Source organism: Chanos chanos, chromosome 1, assembly GCF_902362185.1.
Source record: "Chanos chanos chromosome 1, fChaCha1.1, whole genome shotgun sequence".
NCBI lineage: Eukaryota > Metazoa > Chordata > Actinopteri > Gonorynchiformes > Chanidae > Chanos > Chanos chanos.
Genome location: NC_044495.1, coordinates 41,636,898 through 41,664,362, shown reverse-complemented (window position 1 = coordinate 41,664,362; position 27,465 = coordinate 41,636,898). Strand labels below are relative to the sequence as shown.

Below are 27,465 nucleotides of genomic sequence, written 5' to 3'. Positions count from 1 at the left end.
CACTCGATGAGCATAAGAAGAAGAACTATATCATAACCCTTTTCAACCACAACTCTAGCCTGCAACTGCTGCTGAATTGAATTACATGGTGGAGAACTATGGTCGAGGATATCGATGAGGAGGTTGTGTTCGAGGTGTGTTTCTTACTTCCTCAGTTATGAAGTGTTTATTATCTAGGCTGTGCATTATAGGTAATTCTTGTAAACGGGACATATGCCACACCGAGCGAGGCGTCGTGGTTTGACAGCCGTTTCATTTCAGTTGTACACCAAATTTGGATGACTGTACACAGTGGAAGAAATGAATGACGTTACCTCTCTTACTGCACATAGCTATATGCATTCAGAGGTCCCTAACAGTTTTTTAAAGAAAGATATTATTGTATCAGCGCTCTCGTCATGGGAATGAGGTTACGTTTCTCGTTACAGTGATGTTGTTATGCTTATGCGTACCATGATGCGCGTAATGTAGTTAGGAGTGGACTGTGCGTGCACGCCTGTCACACCTGTTACAAACAACTTAAACGCATGCCGTGAAGTCGCTTTATAATGTTAGTCTTAGTTTTAAATTTGCCATGATGACAGTGAAAAGATGTGTTGGGAAGACTAACTGAAAGAATAGATAGAGGCAAGCTCAAGTCTATTGAAATCAGCCCACCCTGCTTTGAATTGTATGTGTCTGTAGCTTGATGCAACCTAGCGGCCGAGCAGCGAAATTCACGACCCAGTGCTTACAACCGCTTCCTTTCAGAGTAAATGACGACTGCGTGTTTTTATCATGAAAGGTTGTTTCAAATGGATTAGCTGTTTTGTATAAGATGGACAGAAGCTCTTTACGTCATACTCAACCAGATATAGGCTCCAATTATGTAAAGTTTTGTCTAACACATTTAATGCACCGAAAACCATAGCAGTGAGGCTTGACCAACGTCATTGCATAACTGTGTAGAAGTTCTGCCGTTACATTTGTGTGTTCTTACATCACTCTAGATTTACTGACCAGGATTATTACTACTTCTGTGAAAACAGATGGATTTCAGCCTTCTCAGAGCAAAGCCTAAATTACTCAGTGGTCACTGAATCTTTTCCTTTGCATTTCATTCCGCCTCGAATCGATAGTTATCAGTGGTACATTTATTTAAGTTAGCCAGGTGGAAACGTTGAGTTGTACCTTGGTATGGGCAAAGCTTCTTTTTCCAGATTTGTAAGCATTTGATCTAACCCTACTAAAATAGGCCTAAACCCGGTTCAGCTAGATAAAGAACTTATAAAACATCTGAAAAGGTGACTTTGTTGTGCTGGATTAGGCTCAGAACCAAAATATGGTACCATGGTATGCCTGTTCCAGTACTGAGCCAACCTCAGACTTTGAAGGAATGCTTCACCTTTGTTTCTTACTCTCCATTTCCAGGGAAACCTTCTGTGGGGGGAAAAACACCAAGCGTAGCACTATGCAGATGATGTGGAGGAATATGATCAAAGCTTTTAGTTTAGATTCAAGCTGCTCGGTTAGCTCTCTGGTCAACAGAGTACCTGCTTCTTTTGGGGCTGAAGTTGGAGGAGACTTGTGATAAGCTTATGATTGTGGAAGAGCCTGTTTGTTTTCTGATTTTTGGAATTTTCCCACAGAGAGAAAAAAAAAGTCGATACTTTTCCAAAAGGAATGGTTTTATTGGAGACCAGTCTCTCCTGTGTTCTTGTTGAATTTTGTGATTAGGAAATCTTGGATGACTGGTCCTTATATTGTCTTTGTTACTCGAAAACTATTCTCTTGCAGAAGTGAAATCATATATACAGTGCCAGTCAAAAGTTTGGACACACCTTCTAATTCAACGGTTTTACTTTATTTTTGTTATTTTTATTTTCTGCATTGTAGAACAGTACAGAAGGCATCAAAGCTATGAAATAACACATGTGGAATTATTCATTCATTCAGTTTCTATGCTGCTCATCCTAATTAGGGTCATGGGGGTGCTGGAGCCTATCCCAGCGCTTACTGGGTGAAAGGCGGGGAAACACCCTGGACAGGTCACCAGTCCCATGGCAGCGCAGATACACAGACAAAAACATTCATGCACACATTCACACCTAGAGGCAATCTAGTATCTCCAATTCGCCTGATGTGCATGTCTTTGGGCTGTGGGAGGACCTTGTTGCTGTGAGGCAACAGTGCTACCCACTGTGTCTTTGTGCCGCCCATAAAGAATTATGTAGTAAGCAAAAAAATTGTAAACAAACCACAATGTAGAAAACTGTAAAAATAAAGAAAAACCCTTGAATGAGTAGGTGTGTCCACGCTTTTGACTGGTACTATATAAAAGGCTTTCTTGGCAAACAGTCTGAAAGGTTTATGTAGTGTCTTGTGAAGACCTCTCTACTTTACATCCCAAATTTTGGTCATCTGTGTAAGGAAGAGCACAGCATAACAGAGTGAAGATGCCTCGACACTAATTATTTTCTTCCTTTCAAATGATTCCATTAGTGAATGGAAATACTTTCCCACCCCATTTACTATTTAGACCTGTTGCTCTCCAGTCTTCCTATGCTGGCTACCAAACCCCTGCTTCCTTCTAGGCCAGCTTTTTTCACAATAGAGAGTGCAATATCAGGGTGTACATAGGAATGAAAGTATCTTTTTGGCTTGTGATTGACAGTAGCATCTGTCATGCTGCTTGTGGCCCAGGAAACTGAAAATATGCAGAATGAAGAGTGAAAATGATGTTGTTTGGTATGCACGTAAACAAGCCTCACAGACACTATTTCCTTCCACAGTTTGTCATAAATGTTTGTTGAATCACCTGTATATTCATATTATGTGTGGCCCACATTGGAACAATCATTCTTGATCGCATTATTTGAAAAAACAGAAGTGGCATTACCCACAAAATGTATTTGATAGAGAGAATGTGTGTGAGTGTGTGTGAGTGTGTGTGAGTGTGTGTGAGTGTGTGTGAGTGTGTGTGTGTGTGTGTGTGTGTGTGTGTGTGTGTACACGTGTTTGGGCATGCGCGCGCATGTGGAGAGTGAATAGGTCCATTATAGGATTCATGTCTGCAGTCATATTCAGATAAGCTGACTAATATCTTGTGCTAAACCAGCTGTGGCTTGGTCAGGGAAAAAGAGCAAAAGCTTGGCTCAGTTCAGTAGATTTACAGTTGTTGGTCTTTCAGATCTTGCCATTGTCCAGTCCTTGAATCTTCATTCTAAATCATGTATTTCTACTCCGAGAGTTTTATGTTCAGTGTTTCTAAATGTGCATCAAGGATAACTCATATGTAACCAAAATCCCGCGTTGCTGGGCTTTCACCGGCGCAGTCTCCCTGACGGGGATCATTTCTGTAATTAGGTCACACAGTTCTCCCTCACACCAGTACAGCATTACATCTGAGCATGAATCATGTACTCTCTGTGTGCTCAATTTTCTTTTTTTCTGATGGAGCAAATGATTAAAAAAAAAAAACGACTCATATTTTTCATCTTTGCTGTATGATTCAGACCAAAAACAGCCAATCACAGCTGTGATCTACGAGGAATGTCTGTCCACCTGTCTGGAAATCTAGCTTGAGAAACCAGTTGAAATAATAGAACAAAATGACAAATGAGTTTGACAGATAAAAAGCGAAAAAAAACTCAATTTGTTTTTAATGATTGTCACTTTTTATGATGAAGGAAACATCTAGTGAGACCCCTGATCCAAAACATTATAAAGCAAATGGCGTCCTGTAGACCTGACAAGATTGTCTTCCTCATTTTTTAAAAAGTCTTAGAATCCAGCTCCCATCTCTCACAGGGTTTCCAGTGTGTACAGACTAGTGTGTTAGCTTTGATTTGTTGAATGTGAGGGGATGTGGGAACAGTAAAGCTCTTTACAGAAATCCATTTGGACTGGCCGGGTGGGCTGGAGCTTTGACGCGGAACGAACGACAAATCTACTTTTTTTTATCCAATGTCTGGGACCAACAAGAGGACTTGGACTTCTTAGTTAATTAATCTGATTGTAACATAAAGATAAATAGTAATGTGTAGATATTGTGAACTACCAGTGCTGTATGCTAAAGGGAAACAGTCAAGCTGCACCTGACTAGACTACATCTCATTGTTGGCAGCTGCACCTCTGGTGAATGACATTGAATGACAGTGAATGACACGCCTTAGCAAATCATGGCTAATGTTGATAAATGCCTTGAGCTGAGAGATTTAGCTGCTTTTATGAGGTCAAACATCAGGGCAGGTTTTGGTTTTTCTTAAAAAAAAAATGGATAACCTTAATAAATAATATGCAAAACACTTGTGGTGGGAAGTCCAAATTAAATCAGGGGTCACAGAAATATAAATATCCATCTCATCTACCCCCCTCTGCCTTTCCCCTGCCCAGGCCTTATTAGGGCAACCACATCAAATCTGTCAGCTCTGGCTGTCCAAGATACACTTCACTGGACTTTTGGAAAGGCCTTAGTCTCAGGGCTCTAATGAGTCATTCCACTACCCCAAAAATACACTATACACCATCTCTAAACAGTTTAAAAACAGAAACAGCCCAGATAAACTCGTTTTTTTTAAAACTAGCATGTAGCTGCCTTTTTAAAAAATTCTCGATATCACTTATGTGTTTGTTCTTTTGCTTTTGTTTACTCTTCCCTGCTTAAATTCTTATTTTTGTATTTTACGCTGATCTTTATGTAAATTTATGCTGTTTACTTTGTCTATTTGTGGTTGTTTTCTGTTCCCTCTGTGAAAACATCCTCAGCAATCACTACTATATTTTGTGCCTTCTCAACAAACTTAATATCCCTAATGTTTAGGAAAATTCCCCATTGAATGAATGAATTGTAAATGTTTCATTTTAGTCAAGTTCATCTTAACAGTGTGTTTGCCAGAGCAAACCTGGACATGAAGTGAAAGTTCTCACAGTCCTATGACACTGTTAGAAAATATCTGTTTAACTGTGAAATATTTGAGCAGCAGAACAGCATGAGTGTTTCCCTGCCAAATATGTAGCCGAATATTTAGAACAGTCCAATACTGCACATGTGTGTGTATCTGTCTCTGATAGAAAGTGGTCGCTGACCCATATATTACTGCAGCATTTTGGACATCTTTCCTTAAGGAGGAGGATGTGCTCTGAATGGGTCCCTTGGTCTCTGTTATTTCTGCAGCTTTTGCCAATGCTCATGGTTGTGGATACCCTCAGGTTCCTTTACGTCTTTCTGGCTGTTTTCACCATCTCATACCATCCTGGCATATGTTTACATGTCTGTGCTCTGTGCAGTGCCTGCTATCCTGCTCGAGTCTGTCAGAGTTTAGTAAATACTTTAAGGCTGTCACTTTGACCAAAACTGTCCTGATAGTCACAGTCATAAATAGATTATCCAGTTAGTCTTTTATCTTGTGGGTGGTATCTCTTAGTGTTGCCATGGTGATGGGCCTGAGGCCACCCGCTGTCTGTACTGTGATGTCATAGTGAAATGTTCCATCTTGCCATGAAGCTGACCAATAGGATTCATCAATTCATACAGGACTTAGCTTTTCTTAAATTCACAATTAGCAATGAAATGAGACTGTGTATATCATCTAAACTATAGATTTAATTCTGACTGGCTAGGATAACTCGATGATATGACTCTTGCCAAATAAGTAGACATGATTCTGTGTCACCAAAACTACAGTCCTGTAACTATAGACAGCTTTTTTAAATACATCTGGAAACCTTACTCAGCCTGTAACCAAAGGAAAGATTCTCCTACACAGAATTAGGATGGCAGACTATTTTATATAAAAGTTTAAAGTACTAGACCAGGATGTCAAATGAAAGACAACAAATCAGGTTAAGATACAGGAATGAGTAGACGAACCCAAGCAGGGTCATTTATAGTGTGACCTTTCTGCTGGAACTGGACAGGTGTGTGTATGTGTTTGAATGCAGGTCTTTGTGCCATGAAATTCCACTCCCTTAATGTGACACAGAGGAAGCATGAGTCTCTTTGACATGTGAAGTCTTCCTCAGTCATCTTTTCCTCTTCCTCAATGTGTTAGTGACATTCTGTTTACTCATAGTGCGAACTTTTAGCTATGCCCCATTTCCCTGCAGACAGGGAAAGAAACAGACTGTTATTGTCACCATGACTGATATGGAGTAATAAGCATTAGTGATTAACAGGCTCACTCAGGTTGTTGTTTTCGATGTTGGTTATTTTTTGATGTTGTTGTTTTTTTTGTTCTTTTTCCTTTGATGTGTTTTATGTCAAACCCTGACTTCAGTCCACCACTGATTTAATACTTATAAACAACATCAATCCAGTTAAATAATTTGAGAAAAAATAACATTTCAGGTCTGGTATCTACCAGAAGCTCCCATTCCGCATATTAAATGTGTTATCTAACTGTTTCAGCAGTCACACCACAGGATGAATAAACATTAATACTAAGTTCTTTTCTGTTTTGGTTCCTGCCCCCCCCCCCCCCCCCCCCACCTCCCTCTCCCTCTCGCCCTTCTCCTCCTGCTTCCAGAACTCTCCGCTCTTTCAGTATTTACAAGACTTAGGCCACACAGACTTTGAGGCATGTTGTCCCGTGTCTCAGGCGGAGAAGCTGAGTGCTGGTGGAGAGGAGACACCACTTCCCCAGGACATTCTCCCCACTCCCAAAGTGAGTCTTATCACTGCTCGAAAACGACAGTAAACCAGAAACCGTTAAGCTCTTACTAGTGCAGGACACATCAAAAACTACCAAAAAACCAAAAAAATGGTAAAATGCTCAGTTGGTAAACCGGATCAATGGTAAGTTTTATAAGATATTTATTACAGGTCCAATCCTACACTCAGCCGTTACTGATGCCTGGCAATAATATTATTTTAACTGCCGATTTTAATTGGAATGTCTTGTAAGGATGTGAAAGGAAGTGAGTTGGTAAACGTAACTGAGATGCTCAGTCGTGTCCAACCTGTTAACAAACCGTTGTATAAACGCGGACGTACAGTCAGAGTAGCCACGTTGTTTCTGAAGGTGTGGACAGAAGCGAGTCTGCTGTTCTCGGTGTCACATTCTCAAATCTCCGTTACATAGTTGTGCTAAGTGCTTCAAAGGTCTGACTAGTGTGGCTTATCACAGAACAGCAAAACAATAGTTGTAAGTTGTGAATTAATTAATGTATGAGTTAAAGAATGGTTTATTCACTAAATGGCGAAAACCCATTGTAGCAAAGCAAAATATATTTGTAGACAGGTCTGGTCAGTGCATTTGACTTTATTTAAAAAAAACACGCAAGCTTATTTGACTCATTATATAACAATAATTATAACAGTATATAATGTATAGAGTATATAATAGTATAGAGTATTAATTCAGCAGAACTCACACACTAAAACATTTCTGTGCGTTGTTTACAGCGAGGTGGCATTTGGAAGCTGGTTGATGCTATGCACAGTCTGAATCCATTACGACAGCACATTGGTCCCCACAAAGAGCAACGCCAACTGGTAAGAACAGTCAGACAACTAACCCCATCTGCTAATAAAACCAAACAGCTCATCATTGTCTTACCCCCACCCCCAGTGTGGGACTCTTTTAAACCTTTCCCCAGCCAATTCCAGGCCTTAATCTTACCAAAAACAAAAACCCAGATAAACTCTTATCCTCAAACACTCCTTCCACATCAGTTTATACTCATTATGCATAAATAACAGATGGTCCAAACAAATGTCACTTCATTCAGACTTTCGTCTTAGACTTTCTGTGTTCCTTTCTCCATAGTCCTAAGAATGTACTAATAGTTATACTCTAAACAACCCTACCCCAGCCCTCTTTTCAACCTCAGTTCCCATCAAAGTTTCTTCCTATTTCAGCTAATCACATCTTTCAGGGGAAAAAAGGAGTTTTTTTCCCTGTCACTGTTGCCTTAGGCTTGCTCTCTGAGGGGTCTCGGGCCTGGTTCCCTGTAAAGCTACGATGTGACGTCAGCACAAAACACTCAACAAATTAAATCGATTTGACTTTTCAGGCCCGTGGTACCAAGCCAGATAGAAATCATTCATTGCTATTTGTCTCTTCCACAGTAGATACATACGGAGAACCTGCTATTTGTGTGTATAGTGGAATTTACTGATTGAGTTTCAGATCTTGAACAGACGTTGCCTGTCAGAGAACAGCGCAAAAATACAATTACTGTTTTACACACGTGAGAATATCCTTCCATGTATTCATTTTGTTACCTAAAACGTCCTCTCCCACATCAGTGAATTACTTGACAGATCTAGACTCACCATTGTGTAAGTATGTATGGAGTGACAAATGCCCTAACAGGAAGTGGTTGACTCCACAGTGAGACTTCAGATTGTATCTCTGGTCCCTTATTTTCTCCTCACTCACTGAGTGATGTGAACCATCCACCTGTCTGTTGGGGTTATGTGCCATGTGAGATCTAGCAATGGATTTGGTAATAATAACACATGCATAAATGTACAGCCAAGTCACTTATCACTTCAGCCTTAGCAGTTTCTGTGTTTTGGTGCAGTTAAAGATCTGGTCAGGAAATATTCTGAAGATGTAAGCCTACAAATTCAGGCATGTAAACTATAACTCTTCATATTTCCAGTCGGAAATAGGGCTGATATTTCATCTGGTTCAAGATCCAGTTTCTTACTGGTATTAGTATCGGACATTTTAAGTTATGGTTTTTGGTACATGCAGTAGGGGTAGACAATGGTAATTAAGGTAATGAGTTCACTCTTACATCTGCCCTCCTGCAAAAGGTGTTCAGATCATTTAGAAGGACCTCCGTTTTTTTCACATTTCATGGCAAACTGTGTCTGAGATCGAGTGGAGTAACAAGTCCCATCAGTGCATCCGATTGAATAAATCAAATCTATTAAAATCATCCACATAATTGTGTAAAAGAAGAGCCAGGAGGCCCAGCATTTGATTCAGTTTAACGTTAAAGGGATTGATTTCCTGGGGAACTTCGTCAAAGTCTCTTCTCTCTCTCCCTCCCTCCCAATCTCTCTCTCTGTTCCACCCTGTTTTGCAGGACACAGAGTTTCGTCAGTACTCCCTGCGTTGTATCCTGTCCCAGGACGTGCTGTTACAGGAGGATGTGGAACTGATTGAGCTTTTGGATCCCAGCGCTCTCCCCATTGGCTCAAACTCCACTGTCTGCCCCAGTGCTGCTAGCGTTCTCCCTGCGCCCCGCTACTTCTCCCCCCCCTCTGCCTGGTAACGCCCCAAACACGCATGCACACACACAAATGCTGACACACACCTCACATCCAACACGCTCTTCTGCATCATCCTCTGGGTGTTGGCTTTGGTTCATGCAGTATGTCTCCTCACTTGGTGTCTCTATTTGTTTGTTTTGCAGGGACCTCTCTGTATTGGTTGGACTGGTGGCAGTCTTACTGGCCGTGTGGTGCACATGTGTAGAGAGTGAACAGGTTGTCCTGTGGATAGGCGTGTGCATCGTTGGTGTTTTGTGTGCATGCCGTGCTATGTTTCTGTGGCAGAAGGCGGGGCTACAGCGTTATGTCCAATCACAAGCCGTCCAGCTGGAACAGATCGTCAGCAACAGCAGAGCGCTCACCAACTTAACACGCAAGGCACTGCGACTTATACAGGAAACAGAGGTCATCTCCCGTGGATTCACCCTGTAAGTGACCTCTCACCCCAATACAGCAAATTAAACACACACATCAATATCTACTACAGCGCATGTTGGAGTGACTGATGAGAACTATAGAAGTAGATTAGTTAGAAAGAGAAATAGTGGAAAATATTATTCTTTTATTGCACCTGTTTTCTGTTATGTTAGAAAAAAGGACTGTTCTTTCTGTTCATAAAGCTGTAATAGATTTAGCTGTACCTTCCTTGGAAATACTGTAATGTATTTGTGAATCACTAGAGATCCTTTTAAGTTTTCAGACGGTACTGGTTTCCCATGGCTTTAATGGATCAGGGGACTTTTATATTTTCTCAGAAGCCGTAGTATCCAGAGCTTCTTGAAGTCGCAGGATAATCTATAGAGCTTTGGACAGTCGACACCATCATTTTACTGATGATAAATGTGCATGTGGCATTTGTTAACTGTGATCTCTGTTTAAACACAGTGATGATCAGACAGAGTGAGAGCTAGCCCAGAGGATGCATTAATGAGTGACAACTGTGATGTTATTAAATCAAACGTGTGTCAATGGTTGTGTTAGGAAATGTTGAGTAAATGGTTGTGTAAGGAAATGTTGAGTAAAATCAAAAGAGCTCAAAAGACCTGAATTCTAAGACTGAATCAAAATGATTTTGTCAAATCTGTAATATTACACATAATAATAATAACTGAGATCAATTTAGAAAATTCAAATTCTTAGGTGGACAGTAGAACGGTACTGCACATACTTGTGGCTTTTGCTGTTCGAAAGAACAAAATTCTGAGAATTTTGTCTCAATGAAACTAATGACAGCTCTCTTCCACCGTTACCTTCTCTTAATATTAATTCTTAAAATGAATTCTCTTAACAGAGGGTGAAAGAGGAGCGTGAATTTTAGGAAAGGCAAAGAGGAGGCTTGACATGACACATTGAGTTTCAGACCCCATAATTCTAATGATGAAATTAAATTAACATCAAATAATCTATGGTCAAAAAATTTAAACTCGTTGTTATTGTGTCATGTATGTGTTGATTGTGTTTTATATATGGTGTTTCTTTTTAGTGTGTTGCTACCATATGTGTCTTGTTAATGAAACTGGGATCTTTTGTTGCTCTGCTATTCAGGGAGCTAATTCAAAATCTGTTTAACCAGTTTCGAAAATCTTGAGTGGTGTATAAATTATGAAGTGATTTTCATCAATTATCAGAAATTCTGGAGGTGAAACATAAACCAAAGCTTTTCTTTTAGTGTGTTAGTTGTGTATAACGTGTGTTTGTGATGTTATGTGCCCTGTTTGTTCTCGGACGTCTGCACAGTTGGATCACATTTCACTTGTTAAGTTTGTTTGACAGGGTGAGTGCAGCCTGTCCCTTAAACAGGGCGGGACAGCAGAGAAGCCAGCAGCTGATTGGTCTGAGAAAGGCTGTGTACCGGAGTCTTCGCTGTGCCTTCCGCTCCTCACGCCTGGCCACCTGCATCATGCTGAGGTCATATCCTTCTGTTACTGTGCCGACAAACGCCAAAACAGAAAGGCTTTTTGACTTCATATCGCATCTTTTTCTTATTCACTGGTGTTGTTCACGGTGTGTCAGCAAGAGAATTACTGTGTAGTAATAATAGCGGTAATTGTAGTAATTGACTGATTCTCAGTGTCTGTGTATGATTTGTGTGTGATCCTTAACCCTGTTTGTTGCAGCACGTTCCCTCTGAATTCAGAAATCGATAATGTGACTAACTATGTGTCAACGGTGCCGCTGGGAGAGCTGGGACTGGGGCTTGGCCCGGAGTGTCTGTCTGATGAACAGATCCAGGAGATCACTGATGACTTTAGTCTACCTGCCCTCAAGGTCAGAGACCACACACACACACACACACACACACACAGCTCCAGGAGATCACTGATGACTTTAGTCTACCTGCCCTCAAGGTCAGAGACCACACACACACACACACACACACACAGCTCCAGGAGATCACTGATGACTTTAGTCTACCTGCCCTCAAGGTCAGAGACCACACACACACACACACACACACACACACAGCTCCAGGAGATCACTGATGACTTCAGTCTACCTGCCCTCAAGGTCAGAGACCACACACACACACACACACACACACACACAGCTCCAGGAGATCACTGATGACTTCAGTCTACCTGCACTCAAGGTCAGAGACCACGCACACGCACACACACACACACACACACACACACACACACACACATACACATACAGCTCCAGGAGATCACTGATGACTTTAGTCTACCTGCCCTCAAGGTCAGAGACCACACACACACACACACACACACACACACACATACAGCTCCAGGAGATCACTGATGACTTTAGTCTACCTGCCCTCAAGGTCAGAGACCACACACACACACACACACACACACACACACAGCTCCAGGAGATCACTGATGACTTCAGTCTACCTGCCCTCAAGGTCAGAGACCACGCACACACACACACACACACAGCTCCAGGAGATCACTGATGACTTCAGTCTACCTGCACTCAAGGTCAGAGACCACACACACACACACACACACACACACACACACACACACACACACAGCTCCAGGTGATCACTGACAACTTCAATCTACCTGCCCTCAAGGTCAGAGACCACACACACACACACACACACACACAGCTCCAGGTGATCACTGACAACTTCAATCTACCTACCCTCAAGGTCAGAGACCACACACACACACACGCACACACACACACACACAAACACACACACACACAGTGTCTCGGCCTTTCCATGTTTTAGCTTTTCCAAATTAAGACCGTGGAATGAATGAGTAGGTAGCTGTTTTGAACGCACTTTCGAGTCCTTTAAATCAAAGAAATTCCATTTATTGAAACAAAAGATGTCAACCGAAAAGACTTGATAATTCCAATAACACATAAAAGAAAACGAAAATAACTTAGATTTGTAATATAAAGGAAAACGAAGTGTATCAAAAGTGTATCAAAAGTGGTCAAAAAATCGTTTACAACCACCCTCACTCACTCCGCATTTCACCAAACCAAATTCTAATTCCAATCCCCCGGTTTTTCCCTCGGTGACGTATGTGTGCCCTGTCGCTACCGTAAGTACAGGCATAAACTGTCATCTAGAATGTAATTTTTCCACTTTAGCACAGTCAGGTATATAGGTGCATTAATAATATTAACATTCAGATATATTTACAAGAACAAAGTTATTAAATCACAAAATGGCTACAACATTCCGGCCCCTAATTCTTGAATTACAAGCAATTACAACATAATTAATTGGTAGCCATGACAACACAATATAATAAATGCGTGCTTTTCAAATGAATTCAACACATTATCCACACGTTACAAAATATCAAAAGAGTTATCTTTAGAAATAGTCCATAAATGCATTCTTCTTAAAGATTTCAAAAAAGACGAGAGTTCCATGTTGGCTGATGGACTGCATGTTTGTGTTCCAAAAAAAGGTGTGTAATACAATGAGATGTATAGCATTTGTCAGTATATGAGCATCAGTGTATGTGTAGAGTCAGGGGTTCCAGGATTTGATTCCAATAGAAGGCACGTTCTTTAAGGGGTTTACACTGCCTGGCTTTTGGCGCTGTCGTTGGCATGCCATACGTTCTCTAATGACTTACCTAGCTGCTGCATTGGCATGAGGGATCCAGTAGTGGCGACGGAGAGTGGAGAGCATGTGATTTCTCCCTCTATGGCCTACCTTTTCATGGATATGCTTAAGAATTAGTTTTGAGATATGGCTGAATTTTGGCAAAATTACAGGATGTTTGTTTCTTCAGGTAAGGCTGATTTGCTCAGTCTTCCACCAACTCTTAAGACACCATCAACAACAACTGGGTCGAGCTTGTACAGATGGCTTGACCTCCTAATGGTACCAGTGTTCAGTGCAGCCGTTTCATTTTCAAAATTCTTTCTCTGCACAAAGCGAACTATGGCCTCTTCTGCCAGAGATAGGTCTTCAACTGAGAGTGCTGGGGTCCATTTGTTTTCTTGCTTAGCACGGATTGGGTTTCCACCGGGTGTGTTCTTTATTTTCTGTCTTTCTATTGTTCGCTGCTGAAGTCTTTCCTTAAGTTTCAGAATCCATGCTACAACTCTTCTGAGCTTTGTCCAACTGGAAAAGTACATCAGCAGCTTAGTAGTAGGACACATCTCCTGTTTTAGTGCAACTGCACAGGAAAAGATCTCATGCTTCACCTCTGAATCACCAACAAGATGGGTACATGTTTCATCCATTACTGCAGGCCACAGGCATTGAGGTTTTGTTAGAAAATCGGGGCCACTGATCCAGATTTGAGACTTTAAGAAAGGGCCTACTTTCATGCCCCGTGAGGCTGCATCAGCAGGATTCAGCTTGGAACTAATGTGCCTCCACTGACTCACTTTTGACAGTGTCTGAATGATAGATACCCTATTGGCCACATAGGTTTTAAATCTTGCAGTTGTGTTTGAAATGTACTTAAGCACAGTCATGCTGTCTGTCCAGAAGACTGATTCAGTCAGGTTAAGTTGTAATCGAGTTGATATCATTTTGTCTAAACGCACAGCCAAAACTGCGGCTGCAAGTTCCAGACGTGGTATGGTGACTTGCTTAAGCGGTGATACTCTTGCTTTTCCAATAACGAAGGAAACGTGTACTTCTTTCTTGTTATTTGACAACCGAAGGTATGACACAGCACCAAATCCAGCCTCACTAGCATCGCAAAAGTGATGCAGCTGTGCCATTGTTATCGCACCAAAGCCTTTGGGTGTAAAACATCTTCTAATACTAAATGTATTTAGCAAAACTAAATCATCCAACCATTTTTGCCAAACTTGAGCAGTTTCCACTGGAATTGCCTCATCCCATCCAAATTTCATTTTGCACAAATGTTGCAAAATCTGTTTTGAAGTGAGAATGACTGGTGCTAAGAAACCCAAGGGATCATAAATAGAGCTTACGGTAGACAGAATGCCACGTCTTGTCATTGGCTTGTGTTTATTCATGAAGCTGAAGGTGAATACATCCTGCTCAACATCCCATTGGACTCCCAGGGCTCTTTCCATGGGGAGCTGCTCCCAGCTGAGGTCCAGTGTCTTCACACCTTTGGCTCTGTTTTCCTCAGGGATCTCAGAGAGGACAGAACGACGATTGCAAACCCATTTATTGAGTTGGAAACCCCCTTTGGCACACACCTCTGATAGCTGTTTGTAAAGAGATATTGCCTGATCTACAGAATGGACGGACTTTAGGCAATCGTCAACATAGAAATTCTGCCTAATGGTGTTTATAACCTCTTCTGGATAGAGATTTTGGTTGTCATCAGCAGTCTTTAACAAAGCATACGTGGCACAGCTTGGGGAGGACACTGCTCCAAAAATGTGGACCATCATTCTGTGTTCAATAAGGTCTTTAGTGATATCTCCATCAGGCCACCAGAGAAAACGCAAATAATTGATATCTTCCTCTGCCACTCTTACTTGATGAAACATTCCCTTAATGTCTGTCATAAGGGCAGTGGGACCTTGCCGAAAACAAAGGAGAACACCTAGTAAGGTGTTTGTTAAATCAGGCCCTTGTAGGAGCTCTTTATTTAATGAGGTTCCAGCAAATGTTGATGCACAATCAAACACAACACGCAGCGTTTTCTTGTGGGGATGATAGACTCCGTGATGAGGTATATACCATACTTTTCCTTCTTCATGTTCCAGTTGATCCTGAGGGATGATCTCTGCATGTCTTTCTACACAGACATTATTCATGAAATCTTTATACTCATCAAAGAATGACTGATCTCTTTTAAACTTTTTCAGTAGGTACTGTGCCCTGTGCAGGGCCACTTGTTTGTTGTTGGGCATTCTTACATCAGATTTACGAAAAGGCAACTTTAAGTAGTAATGCCCATCTTTAAGCATAGCTGAGGTTGCCATTATATCCATAAACCTTTTGTCTCCCAAAGACATTTCTGTGTGCTCATCACAGTGTTGTTCCACAAAATCCTGATTGTACTGTCTGACAAACAGTTCCTCCAAGTTGCTAATGGATATCCGATTGACTTGAACAGAAGGAGTGTCATACCCACCAACATCCATATGACTGAGTGGACCATTGATGACCCAGCCAAGGCGAGTTTTCACAGCATAAGGCCCACTACCCTCGCTGTTAATTATTCTCCAGGGTTCCATTGCTTTAGGAGCATTCACACCAATAAGCAGCTCAATGCTTGCACCTATTGGTGTTAAATCCACATCCTTAAGGTAAGGCCATTTTCTTATATCTTCCTCTTTAGGAATGTTTTCTTTGGTGATGGGGATTGACTTTTGGGTATACACATCAGGTAATTTCAGGTATGTATTTTCATTTAAAGCAGCTACTTCTAACCCAGAGAGTTTATGACTAATTACAGGCCTCTCCTGTCCCATGGTTTTAAGTAGTATTTCTACTTTCTTTCCTGTAGCATTTAACTGCATCATCAACGACTCAGTGCAAAATGTTGCAGAGCTGCCTGGATCGAGAAAAGCATACGTTTGTATAGCTTTCGTTCCTTTGTCCAGTTTCACTTTTACTGGGACGACGGACAGTGCGCACTCTTTTGACCCGGCCCCAGTATGGCTCTTGGCATCCAAGGAGACCAAAGCACTTGACATGGATGATTCTTTAGATTCAAGCTTAATCATCTGAGATTGTTTTGGGTTTTCTTTTGATTCTATATGCAGAATTGTTGGATGGTTCTTGTGACAAGTCTGGCATGTCTTGCGTTTTGGACAACTCTTACTCATATGCCCCTTTTCCAAGCAGCCAAAGCATAAACCTTTAGCCTTCATGAAATCTACCTTTTCTTTGTTGGATTTTTGTTTAAATGCATCACACACTTCCAAAAAATGATCTTTATCACAAAACAAGCAGTGTTTTTCAAATGCATTTCTGACTTCATTATTGGATTGACTATGGTCCAATTTCAGCTTACCATTGGCCTGTTTTGACACTGGAGTAACAGAGGTAGCAAAGCTACTGCCTTTAGCTTTGTAACCGAGTTTTGGAGTTGATTTCATTGCTTTGGAATTTACTCTTTCCTTTGGATTCTGGATCTCTCCAAAGACAGGATCTAGCGCAGCCCTTGCTTGTTTTTCCAGGAACTCAAGTAGATCTTTAAACCTTGCGTTGCGATTGTGATCTTCTCTTATGTTGCAGACAACCATTCGCCAATTATCACGAAGTCTAAAAGGCAATTTGGACACAAGAATCCTCATGTTTGTTGAATTTTCTAGCTCTTCCACAAAGCCGGCCTCCTGCATTGTGTTGTAGCAACTTCGCAGGAAAAATGCATAGGACCTTAGGGCTGGACCATCCTCTCCTTTTATAATTGACCAGTTCAAAGCCTTATCCATAAATGCAGATGTTATTTTGAATTTATTACCAAAGTTCCATTCAAGCTGCTCCTTTGCCTCTTTGTATCCAATGTGTGGGTCCATGTGCATGCAACTTCGCACCAGGTTTCTGGGCTGTCCGGTTGTGAACTGCTCTAAGTAATAAAGCCGGTCCTGCATGTTATCTGTTTTGCTTTCTATTCCTTGTTCAAATGCTTTAATAAAGGACCTGAACTGAAGAGGGTCACCATCAAAAATGGGAATCTCTATAGATGGAAGAAGGGACAATCTCTGTTGTTTTATCAGCATTTCAGTAATCTCATTTTGCTTTTTCATTATCTCAGCAAGAGCGTTGCAGTCAAAGTTAACAGAGTCACTTTGATTCTGACTCTGTTTTGGACTTTTAACTTCAGTTTTAACTTGTGGTGTTAATGGTGGAGGCAACTTGTCTGGAAGTATTTTATTTGTTGTTTGAGCCTTCTCAACTGTAACAGCAGGTAGTATGTAATCCGTGGATAATGAAGATGTGACTGAGTGGCTTGATTCACCTTTATGAGACCTGGAATCATGTTTTTGCCGTTCCTTTAATGATGTAAAAACTTGGACCTTTGCATCTGCGGCAGCCAATTCAGTCATCATGGCAAATCTTTCTTTTCGAGCTTTCAGCTGGGCTTCTTCCAAGTCAAGAGCATGTTTCTCTTCCAGTGCCTGTGCTTTTGCTCTCAATGCAGCACGTTCCACCTCAGCTTGTAAATGTGCCAGGGAAGAACTGGATTCTTTACTTTTCTTGCTAGTGGCTTTACTAACACCATCTGATACCTTACTACAGGCCTTACTAGAGGCCTTGTCAGAGGCCTTTTGTGGTACTTGGGAAACACTATCATGAGGTCCAATACTACTTGCAATTAAATCATCGTTTAGTGCATCATCAGCGTTGTTCATCCAAGTTTGAATGCCATCCAAAAACTCTCTGAAATTAATTAATTTTGGTTCATACCAGTCGTTGTGGTCAGCTTCTTTTTCATCATCATTTAACAGACTTTGAACTGAAATTTGTAGTTCCATAAATTCTGCCAAAAAAGTATGAAATGTTTCCACATGCTTACTTATTGTGTCTTTAGTTTCACCAGCTTCGATCAGAGAATTTATTTCATTTCGTTTTCTTGTAAGAACGCCAAGTTTCCCTCTGCGCGTTGCGATCAACTTAAAAAGTTTCTTTTCATCCACAATTGCTTGCTCAGATACTTCATCCATTTTCATGCTTCGAACTTCATTCAATGGGTAATATAAATAATTTTTCAACTAAAAATATTCACTTCTTAACTCGTGGTTTCATTGTCCGCATTTCAGCGCGGCGGCTCGTCCTTTTCAATCCATATACTCACAAAAGACTTTTGCGCGTCTTCACGAATCCATTCAGTAAAGCTCCTTTATTCCATTCGTGGTGTTTTCCAAGTTAATCCATAAGATTTTTTTGACTTAAATGTCTCGGCCTTTCCATGTTTTAGCTTTTCCAAATTAAGACCGTGGAATGAATGAGTAGGTAGCTGTTTTGAACGCACTTTCGAGTCCTTTAAATCAAAGAAATTCCATTTATTGAAACAAAAGATGTCAACCGAAAAGACTTGATAATTCCAATAACACATAAAAGAAAACGAAAATAACTTAGATTTGTAATATAAAGGAAAACGAAGTGTATCAAAAGTGGTCAAGAAATCGTTTACAACCACCCTCACTCACTCCGCATTTCACCAAACCAAATTCTAATTCCAATCCCCCGGTTTTTCCCTCGGTGACGTATGTGTGCCCTGTCACTACCGTAAGTACAGGCATAAACTGTCATCTAGAATGTAATTTTTCCACTTTAGCACAGTCAGGTATATAGGTGCATTAATAATATTAACATTCAGATATATTTACAAGAACAAAGTTATTAAATCACAAAATGGCTACAACACACAGCTCCAGGTGATCACTGACAACTTCAATCTACCTGCCCTCAAGGTCAGAGACCACACACACACACACGCACACACACACACACACACACATACACATACAGCTCCAGGAGATCACTGACAACTTCAGTCTACCTGCACTCAAGGTCAGAGACCACACACACTCACTCACACACTCACACACACACTCACACACAGCTCCAGGAGATCACTGACGACTTCAGTCTACCTGTCCTCAAGGTCAGAGACCATATGCGCACACACTCACACATATATATACCCACACACACACACACATACTCACAGGTATGCGCAAACACGTATTAAAACTCAATACCCACTCCTCAGGTATATACACATACACACGTATGTGCACACACACTCACATACTGTATGTGCACATATTCACTCGCACACTCACATACAGTTTCACACCTGTATTCATATATATTCACTCTCTTCAACGTCCAATAATCCCAGTTACCAAATGGAGATATTTTTAAATTCATGTTGAGGTTTTGTGTGCAGATGTTGTTCCAGTTGTGGGTAGGGCAGAGCTCCGAGTTCTTCCGCCGACTGGTTCTGCTGCTGTCTCCGGCACGGGAGGATCAAAGCCCCGCCCCTAACCAGTTCACATACTGCATCATTGCCCTGGTCACTGGCTCTCTCCACCACACCCTGGATGAGTGCCTGGACAACCTGCAGCGCAGCTACGACTTCCACCGCTACTTCCAGGTGGAGCACCAGCCCCAGGGCTCAGAGAGGAGGAGAAAGGCACAGCAGACGTCCCGAGAGCTCAGTACTCTACACACCTCCGTCCGTAGCCTGCAGCTGCACCTCAAAGCCCTTCTTAACGAGTATGTATTATCTATCTATCTATCCGTCTATCTATCCATCTGTCTCTCTCTCTCTCTCTCTCTCTCTCTCTCTCTATATATATATATATATATATATATATATAGTTATGCGATGTATAACTATATATATATATATAGTTATGCGATGCATAACAACGTTTCGGTCAACGAAAGCTGCAGCGGTGGTCCCATTAGACTGTAATGGAGCTGAAAAATTCGACTAGTGATGTTATATCTGTTGTAATGTTGTAGCACAAGGCATTACTCACATGTTTGTGGTGATGCTGGTGTAAATAAACCTATTGCACTGTCAGTTGTATAAAAGTATAGCACATACATATATGTACATGGATCTCAAGTATGTTTTTATCAATTTTAATTTGCTAAAAGAGCGCTCTGCACTTGTGACGGTAGATGGAATTGTCAGAAACACTTGGCATGCGGTGGCCGTGTTTGGAAAAGTAGTTTTCATGTCTCTATTCACTAAATATAGCAGCACTTCAGATGGGGTGTTTACCTCAGTTGGGAGCAGATGTGACAAAAAGGTAAATATACTGGCCAGATCCCAGCCATGACTCCCCTCCAAAAACTTTGAACTGTCCAATGGCACTTAGATATTTTTAAGAGAATGCGCCAATAACCTATTAAGCGACTGCAATAGATGCACAACATAAAGGGATAATTTACAGCAAGCCAGTCATTATTGCCAAATAAACCCCAACAGGGTGATGCAGGACCCTGATGCAAAGCGGAGGGGTCTTGCATCACCCTGAAGGGGTTTATTTCGCAATAATGACTGGCTTGCTGTATATTATCCCACTTATTACACAGCTACTTACTAAAGAACTCAATAATTTGACACAAAATATTGATTTAAAAATTATTTTATTGACTTAAAAATGATTTTACTGCTTCCACTGAAAAAAAATAGTTCCTTAGCAACAGTCTGTTATTCATAGCTGCGGTCTGCTATTCAGAAATAACAGACCGTAGAATGCCGTAATTGACTAATCAGAATTGAGTATTCAACAAAGCCGTGTTGAATACTCGACCCGTTCTCATGCGGCCGTGAAAGCGCTGAATTCAGAGACGACATAGAGACCTTGCATAAAGGCCATGATTCATGCGATATAATTTTATTTTCGGGCCCCCCTTAGGACTGGGCCCGGGTTCGTCTGCATCCTTTGCACCCCCTACAGCATCGGGCCTGGTTACTGGTTTGGGTATTTACTATACTGTACTTTTTATCGTTATTTTAGAGTGTACTCTATCTGCTTCTAAAAAAAAAAGTTTAGGTTTGTTGCCTAGGAGCAATAGACTATACCTTACAGCCTAGGTGTGTAGTAGGCTGTACCATCTAGGTTTGTGTAAGTACACTCTGTGAACGCATCCCTGTTATTAATCATTACATGACTGTGTGTGTGTGTGTTGTTTCTCTACTTTTCTGCACATACTGCTCCAAATCCCATCCATTCACTTTATTTTTTTATTTTGTATCTCTTTGATCTTTTATCCTGATTAAAAATCTTTTATCTGAAATCAGAACTCATCTGCTGTGTCTTGTAGCTGTCACCATCATTGATCATCTCTCTGTCTCTCTCTCTCTCTCTCTCTCTCTCTCAGGGTGATTATCTTGGAGGACGAGCTGGAGAAGCTGATGGTTGCTAAGGAGACAGAGGAGATGACGCCTGATAGTTACCAAGAGTTGCAGGAGCACCTGCAGTTGTTGCAGCCCCACATGCAGGCCAGCACGTGCTGCTGGGACAGCATGCTGGAGCAGGTCAAGAAGATCACACACATCTCCATCTGCTCAGGTCAGAGCAAAAGCCAAAGCAAATCTCAGTCGCTTCCACTCACCTCCAGTTCGGCGGGATGTTTAAACATTATATATAAATAATGTGAGAGCTTCAGTGTGGAAGACTGTTGAACTTCCTGATGTGTCAGAGGAAAGAGAAATTCTCCTCAAGCATCTCAAAAGTAAACAACAGAAGTGATCTCATTCCATTCAACTGGCAATGCCTCAAATTGACTATAATCTGGAGAGAATTTACACAAAATCCAAATAATTCTACAGTTGAATCTCTTGTATGATCCTCGTACATGACTTTTATTTTATCAGATATTTATCTAGATAGAAAAGGCATAGGTTTATTTGTGTCACAGTTGCAGCTGTTACTTATGTGCTGAAAAGGTCATTCTACACCAACCCTCTTTCAAATACAGGATCAGTGAGCTAACCGAATATTGGTTTTACTCAGGAGTGAAATGATACAGTCAGCGAGAAATGAAGCAGAAACAATGTCAAGAATCTCAATGTAACTGCCTTTCATTCCCTCTTATTTACGGAAAAATAGACTCTCTTGCAAAGAGTCAGCTGGAGAAAAGATGTGAGCAGTGCGCTGGACAGGTCCTCATTATTTGATGGGAAATGAACCGAAATAACATTATTCTGATTGAGAATAACTCAATTTGTTTTACTCACACAAAGTGAGTCAAAAATAGACACAACCACTGCCTATAATCAATTTCAATTTTCACATTAATTTCCAATACAGCATCTCTACAAATGAAGCATAAGAGATTTGACTTCATCAGCAGCTAAATCTGCATCATTAAGAACCCTAAGAGACAGATCCTGTCGACAGTCTTTAGTCTCCACTCTACTGTAGGAGCAGAACCGGGCATGTGGTGTGTGTCATACTGTGTCATTTAAGCCTAATGTAAGCCAGGGCTTTATTACTGTTCCACAGGTAACCTGAGTAGTCCTGAAAAGGAAGTAGCCACTACTGATACAGTTTCTCCTACTGTTGTCACTCACATAGAGGACAAGGACCCTGTCCCTCAGGAGCAGGTATTGTGTTTTTGTATGTGTTTTTACATACCTGTGTGTGTGTGTGTGTGTGTGTGTGTTTGTCTTTGACCTCTGTGCCACTTGTAGAATGTGTTATCAAAGACTCATTTGTCAGTTTAGAACCAAGAAAAGTTTAACCGTGTGTGTGTGTGTGTGTGTGTTTGCATGTGTGTATATGTGTGTGTGTTTGTGTTTGCATGTGTGTATATGTGTGTGTGTGTGTGTTTGCATGTGTGTATATGTGTGTGTGTGTGTGTGTTTGCATGTGTGTATATGTGTGTGTGTGTGTGTTTGCATGTGTGTATATGTGTGTGTGTGTGTGTGTTTGCATGTGTGTATATGTGTGTGTGTGTGTTTGCATGTGTGTGTTTGCGTGTGTGTGTGTGTGTGTGTGCGTGTGTGTGCGTGTGTGTGCGTGTGTGTGTGTGTGTGTGTAAAATGTAGGAATGAAATGTAGTCATGTCCTCTTGCATTTTTGTAGCCCTTGCTCTTTAGTACTGTTTGTATCTGTCTGTTGATCAGCTCCTTAATGGCTTTATCCTTGGATTGTATTTTTGCCTCTCTTAGAAGTTGTATTAGATAGAATCATCTGCTAAATGAATAAATGTAAATTTAAATGTAAATATCTGTGAGAGGGAAAATGAAAACTGATTACCAGCTTGTCTGAATTGGACTCTGGCTCTGGCCCTCTGAATTAATGTCAGTTCTCCTGATGGGACTTGCTAAGAATACCTCTGGAAACAGATGCCGCTGAATAGGTTTAGATACACCCAGAAGAGTTAAACTGAACTGGTCAGGCGGCAAAAGAGGAACCACCTCAGTAACACTCAGTGTCCTGTTCAGTTAACGTACTGCTCTGAAGTGTAGAGGTGGGTGTCCTACATCGAAAGCCATAAGAGAGAGGGAAAGAAAGAGGGCATGCCTTGATATGGTCATTAGCCCGAAGGCAGGTCAGTCAGACCTTACAGGTTTAACACACTGATCAGTTTGAGCATACATATGCAGTCACTGAGTTTAACCAACGGGCCTCATTACGTCTTGTCATGTTGCCCAGATCAGCATGTGAGTGTGTTGTGTACATCTTTTTTACAAGCATGCTCCCAGTGGAAAGAATTCACTGGTTTATGATCACGTTGTGAGAACCCCTGTCATAGCATGGCTCCACCCTGTTAAAACCACACAGCATCACTGGTTTCCGTTGGAGAAGTAACATCTGGTCTCATTGAGTGATGGATGGGAGATTCGTGGATACCGAAACAGAGTCACAGTCCCGATCTCCTGTAATCAAAGGCTCCTGCTACTCGTCAGCTGTCCAGTCAGCAGGGCATAAGAGGACAACTCACAGACCAGATGACAGAAAGAGGGAGAAAGGCTGAGAACTCTGTGTTTGTTGCCAGGCTGAATTGTCACACTTGCAAAGATGTGACTATAGAAAGGAAGGTGGTCTAAATAGGGCATTGTTATTGAATTTTCAACCTCATAGCTTTTTTTAAGCCTTTCCAGTTTCAAACTGTTTTCATTATCCGATTAAAGAGTAAAGGTTTTGTAGTTCTACAGTTTCTGGGCTTTGGATTCTTCACCACAGTTATATACAGACTTGATCTCCTATGCCTCACATTCACATACCAAAGCACATCAGGATTTATGATACATGGTGGATAATGCAGACCTTTTCACCTCTGAAAAAACAACTAAAAAAGACTCATTAAGGCCCACACTACATGTATGCAACTGTGATGGAAAAAGCAAAATTGCAAAAAACACATATGAAGATAATGCCACCTCCACAGGCCTGAGTCCCCAGTCAACGCCAGCAGCTTCATTCTCATGGTGACATTGGGAGAAGACATGAAGGAATATCTCCAGGCTTTGTAGAACAGTGCAAAGTATTGTAGAACAGGGAAAAATATTTTTACTGGCTCCATTTGCAGTAGGAAAACTTCAGAAAGGCTCCCTAGACCTGGCCTCCACTGACACAACAGGAAGCCTTCATTTCAAATTTGATAAGGGTGTCTATGAATCCCCAAGTGACAGTCTATCAGTTTTGTGACGGGACGTTTCCTCGCAGTAGAGTCTCCTGGACCCAGATGGGGACCGTGGTTTATTTGGGTTCGGGTTTTTTTGCCCATTCTTCCTCTATTCAGAAGTGCACAAGTTCAGTCAATTCCCTGGGAACCATGTGCAGAAAACAGGAATTTCCAAGTCTGACTGCAGATTCTGAGTTGTATTGAGGTCCAGGCTCTGACTGGACCACTCTAGAACACTGACCTGTGTGTTTTTAATCCTGTCTAGCGAAGCTTTAGCTATGTGCTTAGGGACCTTGTCCTACTGGAGGATTAATCCTCTCCCAAGTCTCTTACAGACTGCAGCCGTTTTTTGTTGTTGTTCTGTTTTTTCCTTCAGCGTTACCCTGACCTTTGCTGTCCTGGTCTTCCCACGTGTCCTCACAGTTTCTACTGTACCCCGACACAACACAGCATACCCAAATCACAGTGATGCCAGCATGGTCTGTCACCATGGAGACAGCGTTGTCAGACAGATGCGTTGCGTTGCACTCCAATCTGTCTTGATGTTCCCCTCATGCCTTGTGGTTAAGCAACAGATAAGAACTGATGGATTTTCTTTTTTCTTTTCCCATTTTTCCAGTCTCAAACAAAGCCTTAATTTGCCATAAAATGACCCATTTGATTGTTGTTGTCATTGCCTCATTACTTTCATCTGAGACACAGAAGACTGTAGTCCCTTCAGGCCCTATTCATGCCCTGCTCTGCACAGATTACCCGTGTTAGCATATTTAGATGTTTGTCTGTTTTTTAATATATTTATCCTTCACATGTCTTAGCCGTATATTCAGTCTTCATTTATCCTTCTGTAGAATGCCACCTCTCAGTTACAGTGTATGGCAGGACTTGATCCTTCTTCCTCCTGATGTTTGTTGGGGGTGTACTAATCAGTTAGCCTCTCAGGAGATAAGTTTCACCTGCACCTATGTGCACACTCATACCCAAAAGACTGTGAGAGGAGAACCTGTGGATAGACAAGGCTGAAGACCAGAGTGTTAGGGGAGCAGCTGGGTTCAGTGTGATCTCTGAATCATAGCATAGTAAAGGCTCATAACTATCATTTAAGTTAATATTTGAAACCTTTCAGGAGCTGAATTTAAGATGAAAGAGCAACACGTTGCCTGTTAGTCACTGCTGTGTAACACTGCTGACTACTGTGTTGCTGCTTCAGTTTTGTTGTGGATCCATTTGCATCATTTGTGTCTATACATGTGTACTGTTTGTGTCTACACACATGTACTGTTTGTGTCTATATATGTGCACTGTTTGTGTCTACACACATGTACTATTTGTGTCTATACATGTGTACTGTTTGTGTCTATACATGTGTACTGTTTGTGTCTATATACGTGCACTGTTTGTGTCTACACACATGTACTATTTGTGTCTATATACATGCACTGTTTGTATCTACACACATGTACTATTTGTGTCTATACATGTGTACTGTTTGTGTCTATATACGTGCACTGTTTGTGTCTACACACATGTACTATTTGTGTCTACATGTGTACTGTTTGTGTCTATACACGTGTACTGTTTGTGTCTATACACGTGTACTGTTTGTGTCTATACACGTGTACTGTTTGTGTCTATACATGTGTACTGTTTGTGTCTATATACGTGCACTGTTTGTGTCTACACACATGTACTATTTGAGTCTATACATGTGTACTGTTTGTGTCTATACACGAGTACTGTTTGTGTCTACACACGTGTTCTGTTTGAGTCTATACGTGTGTACTGGTTGGATCGATACATGTGTACTGTTTGAGTCTATATGTATGTACTATTTGACTCTGTGTGGTTTGTCACTTTGTGGGGTTGAGTTATTCATGTGCTGACTTATCAGGAACTGGAAGCATACGCATCCGACTCTGACACTGAGGCAGACTTGGGGGGTATGTCAGACCTGCTGTCGCCATGGGAGCGCGAGCGCCAGCGTCAGGAGAGGGAAGAGTCTCGTCGTGTTCTCCTGGAGCTGAAATCCGTGTTGGGGTTCAGAGCGTCAGAGGGAGAGAGAGACAAACGCAAACTGCTTCTCTTTAATGACCAAGGTATTACACATGTGCTTGTGTTTATGTTTATCCATTCACAAACGTGCAGTGAATCAAAGTAAAACTGTATCTTCCTTCCTTACTTTCCTCTTTTTTCCTCAGCGGCTCTAACTCCGGTTTCCACAGAGGCGACAGAATCCCACAAAACTCCAGAAAATCCAGATCTTACAGAATCGACGAGCGACCAGGATCTCCTCTCCAAGCCCCAAAAAGAGGAGGGGCAAGTCAAGGAGAAAGAGAGAGAATCACAGGAGTATATAGAGGAGAGAGGAGGAGGACAAGCGTACGCGGGAGAGACTGAATTTTGCTGTGGCGAGTCTCTTGGAGAATCTGCTTCAGATGACGCGGAGTGTCAAACAGAAGGGGAAGCTCAGCTCTACCAGTCAGACGGATTAATGAGCATGGGGTCAACAAGGACAGAGTCGCAGCTCCTCACACACAGCGTCCCTAAGCTCTCAGTAATAGATAGACTGACAGAACTGCATGGCTCCGCAGCTCTTAGTTTTAGCTCTGCCTTAGCGGCCCAGGTGGCTGCACATTCGCACTCCTTCACACAACTGTGTGAACACACTTATGGAGATTCAGAGGAAGAGGAAGAGGGGGAGAAAGAGGAGGAGGAAGAGAATGTCGCGTTAGAGTCTCGGAAGCTGACCCAAGAGGGGAACTGA

General features: G+C 41.6%; 1 protein-coding gene across 1 annotated transcript; it reads left to right on the top strand.

The window, feature by feature from the left end:
- Nucleotides 1–98: 98 nt before the first annotated feature.
- Nucleotides 99–27,465, top strand: vezt (vezatin, adherens junctions transmembrane protein). Its single transcript, XM_030792783.1, has 12 exons — nt 99–134; nt 6,507–6,644; nt 7,385–7,474; nt 9,022–9,206; nt 9,352–9,636; nt 10,970–11,116; nt 11,326–11,476; nt 19,498–19,826; nt 21,450–21,640; nt 22,577–22,677; nt 26,593–26,797; nt 26,900–27,465. Exons 1-12 carry the CDS (start codon nt 99–101, stop codon nt 27,463–27,465), a joined length of 2,424 nt encoding a protein of 807 aa, XP_030648643.1.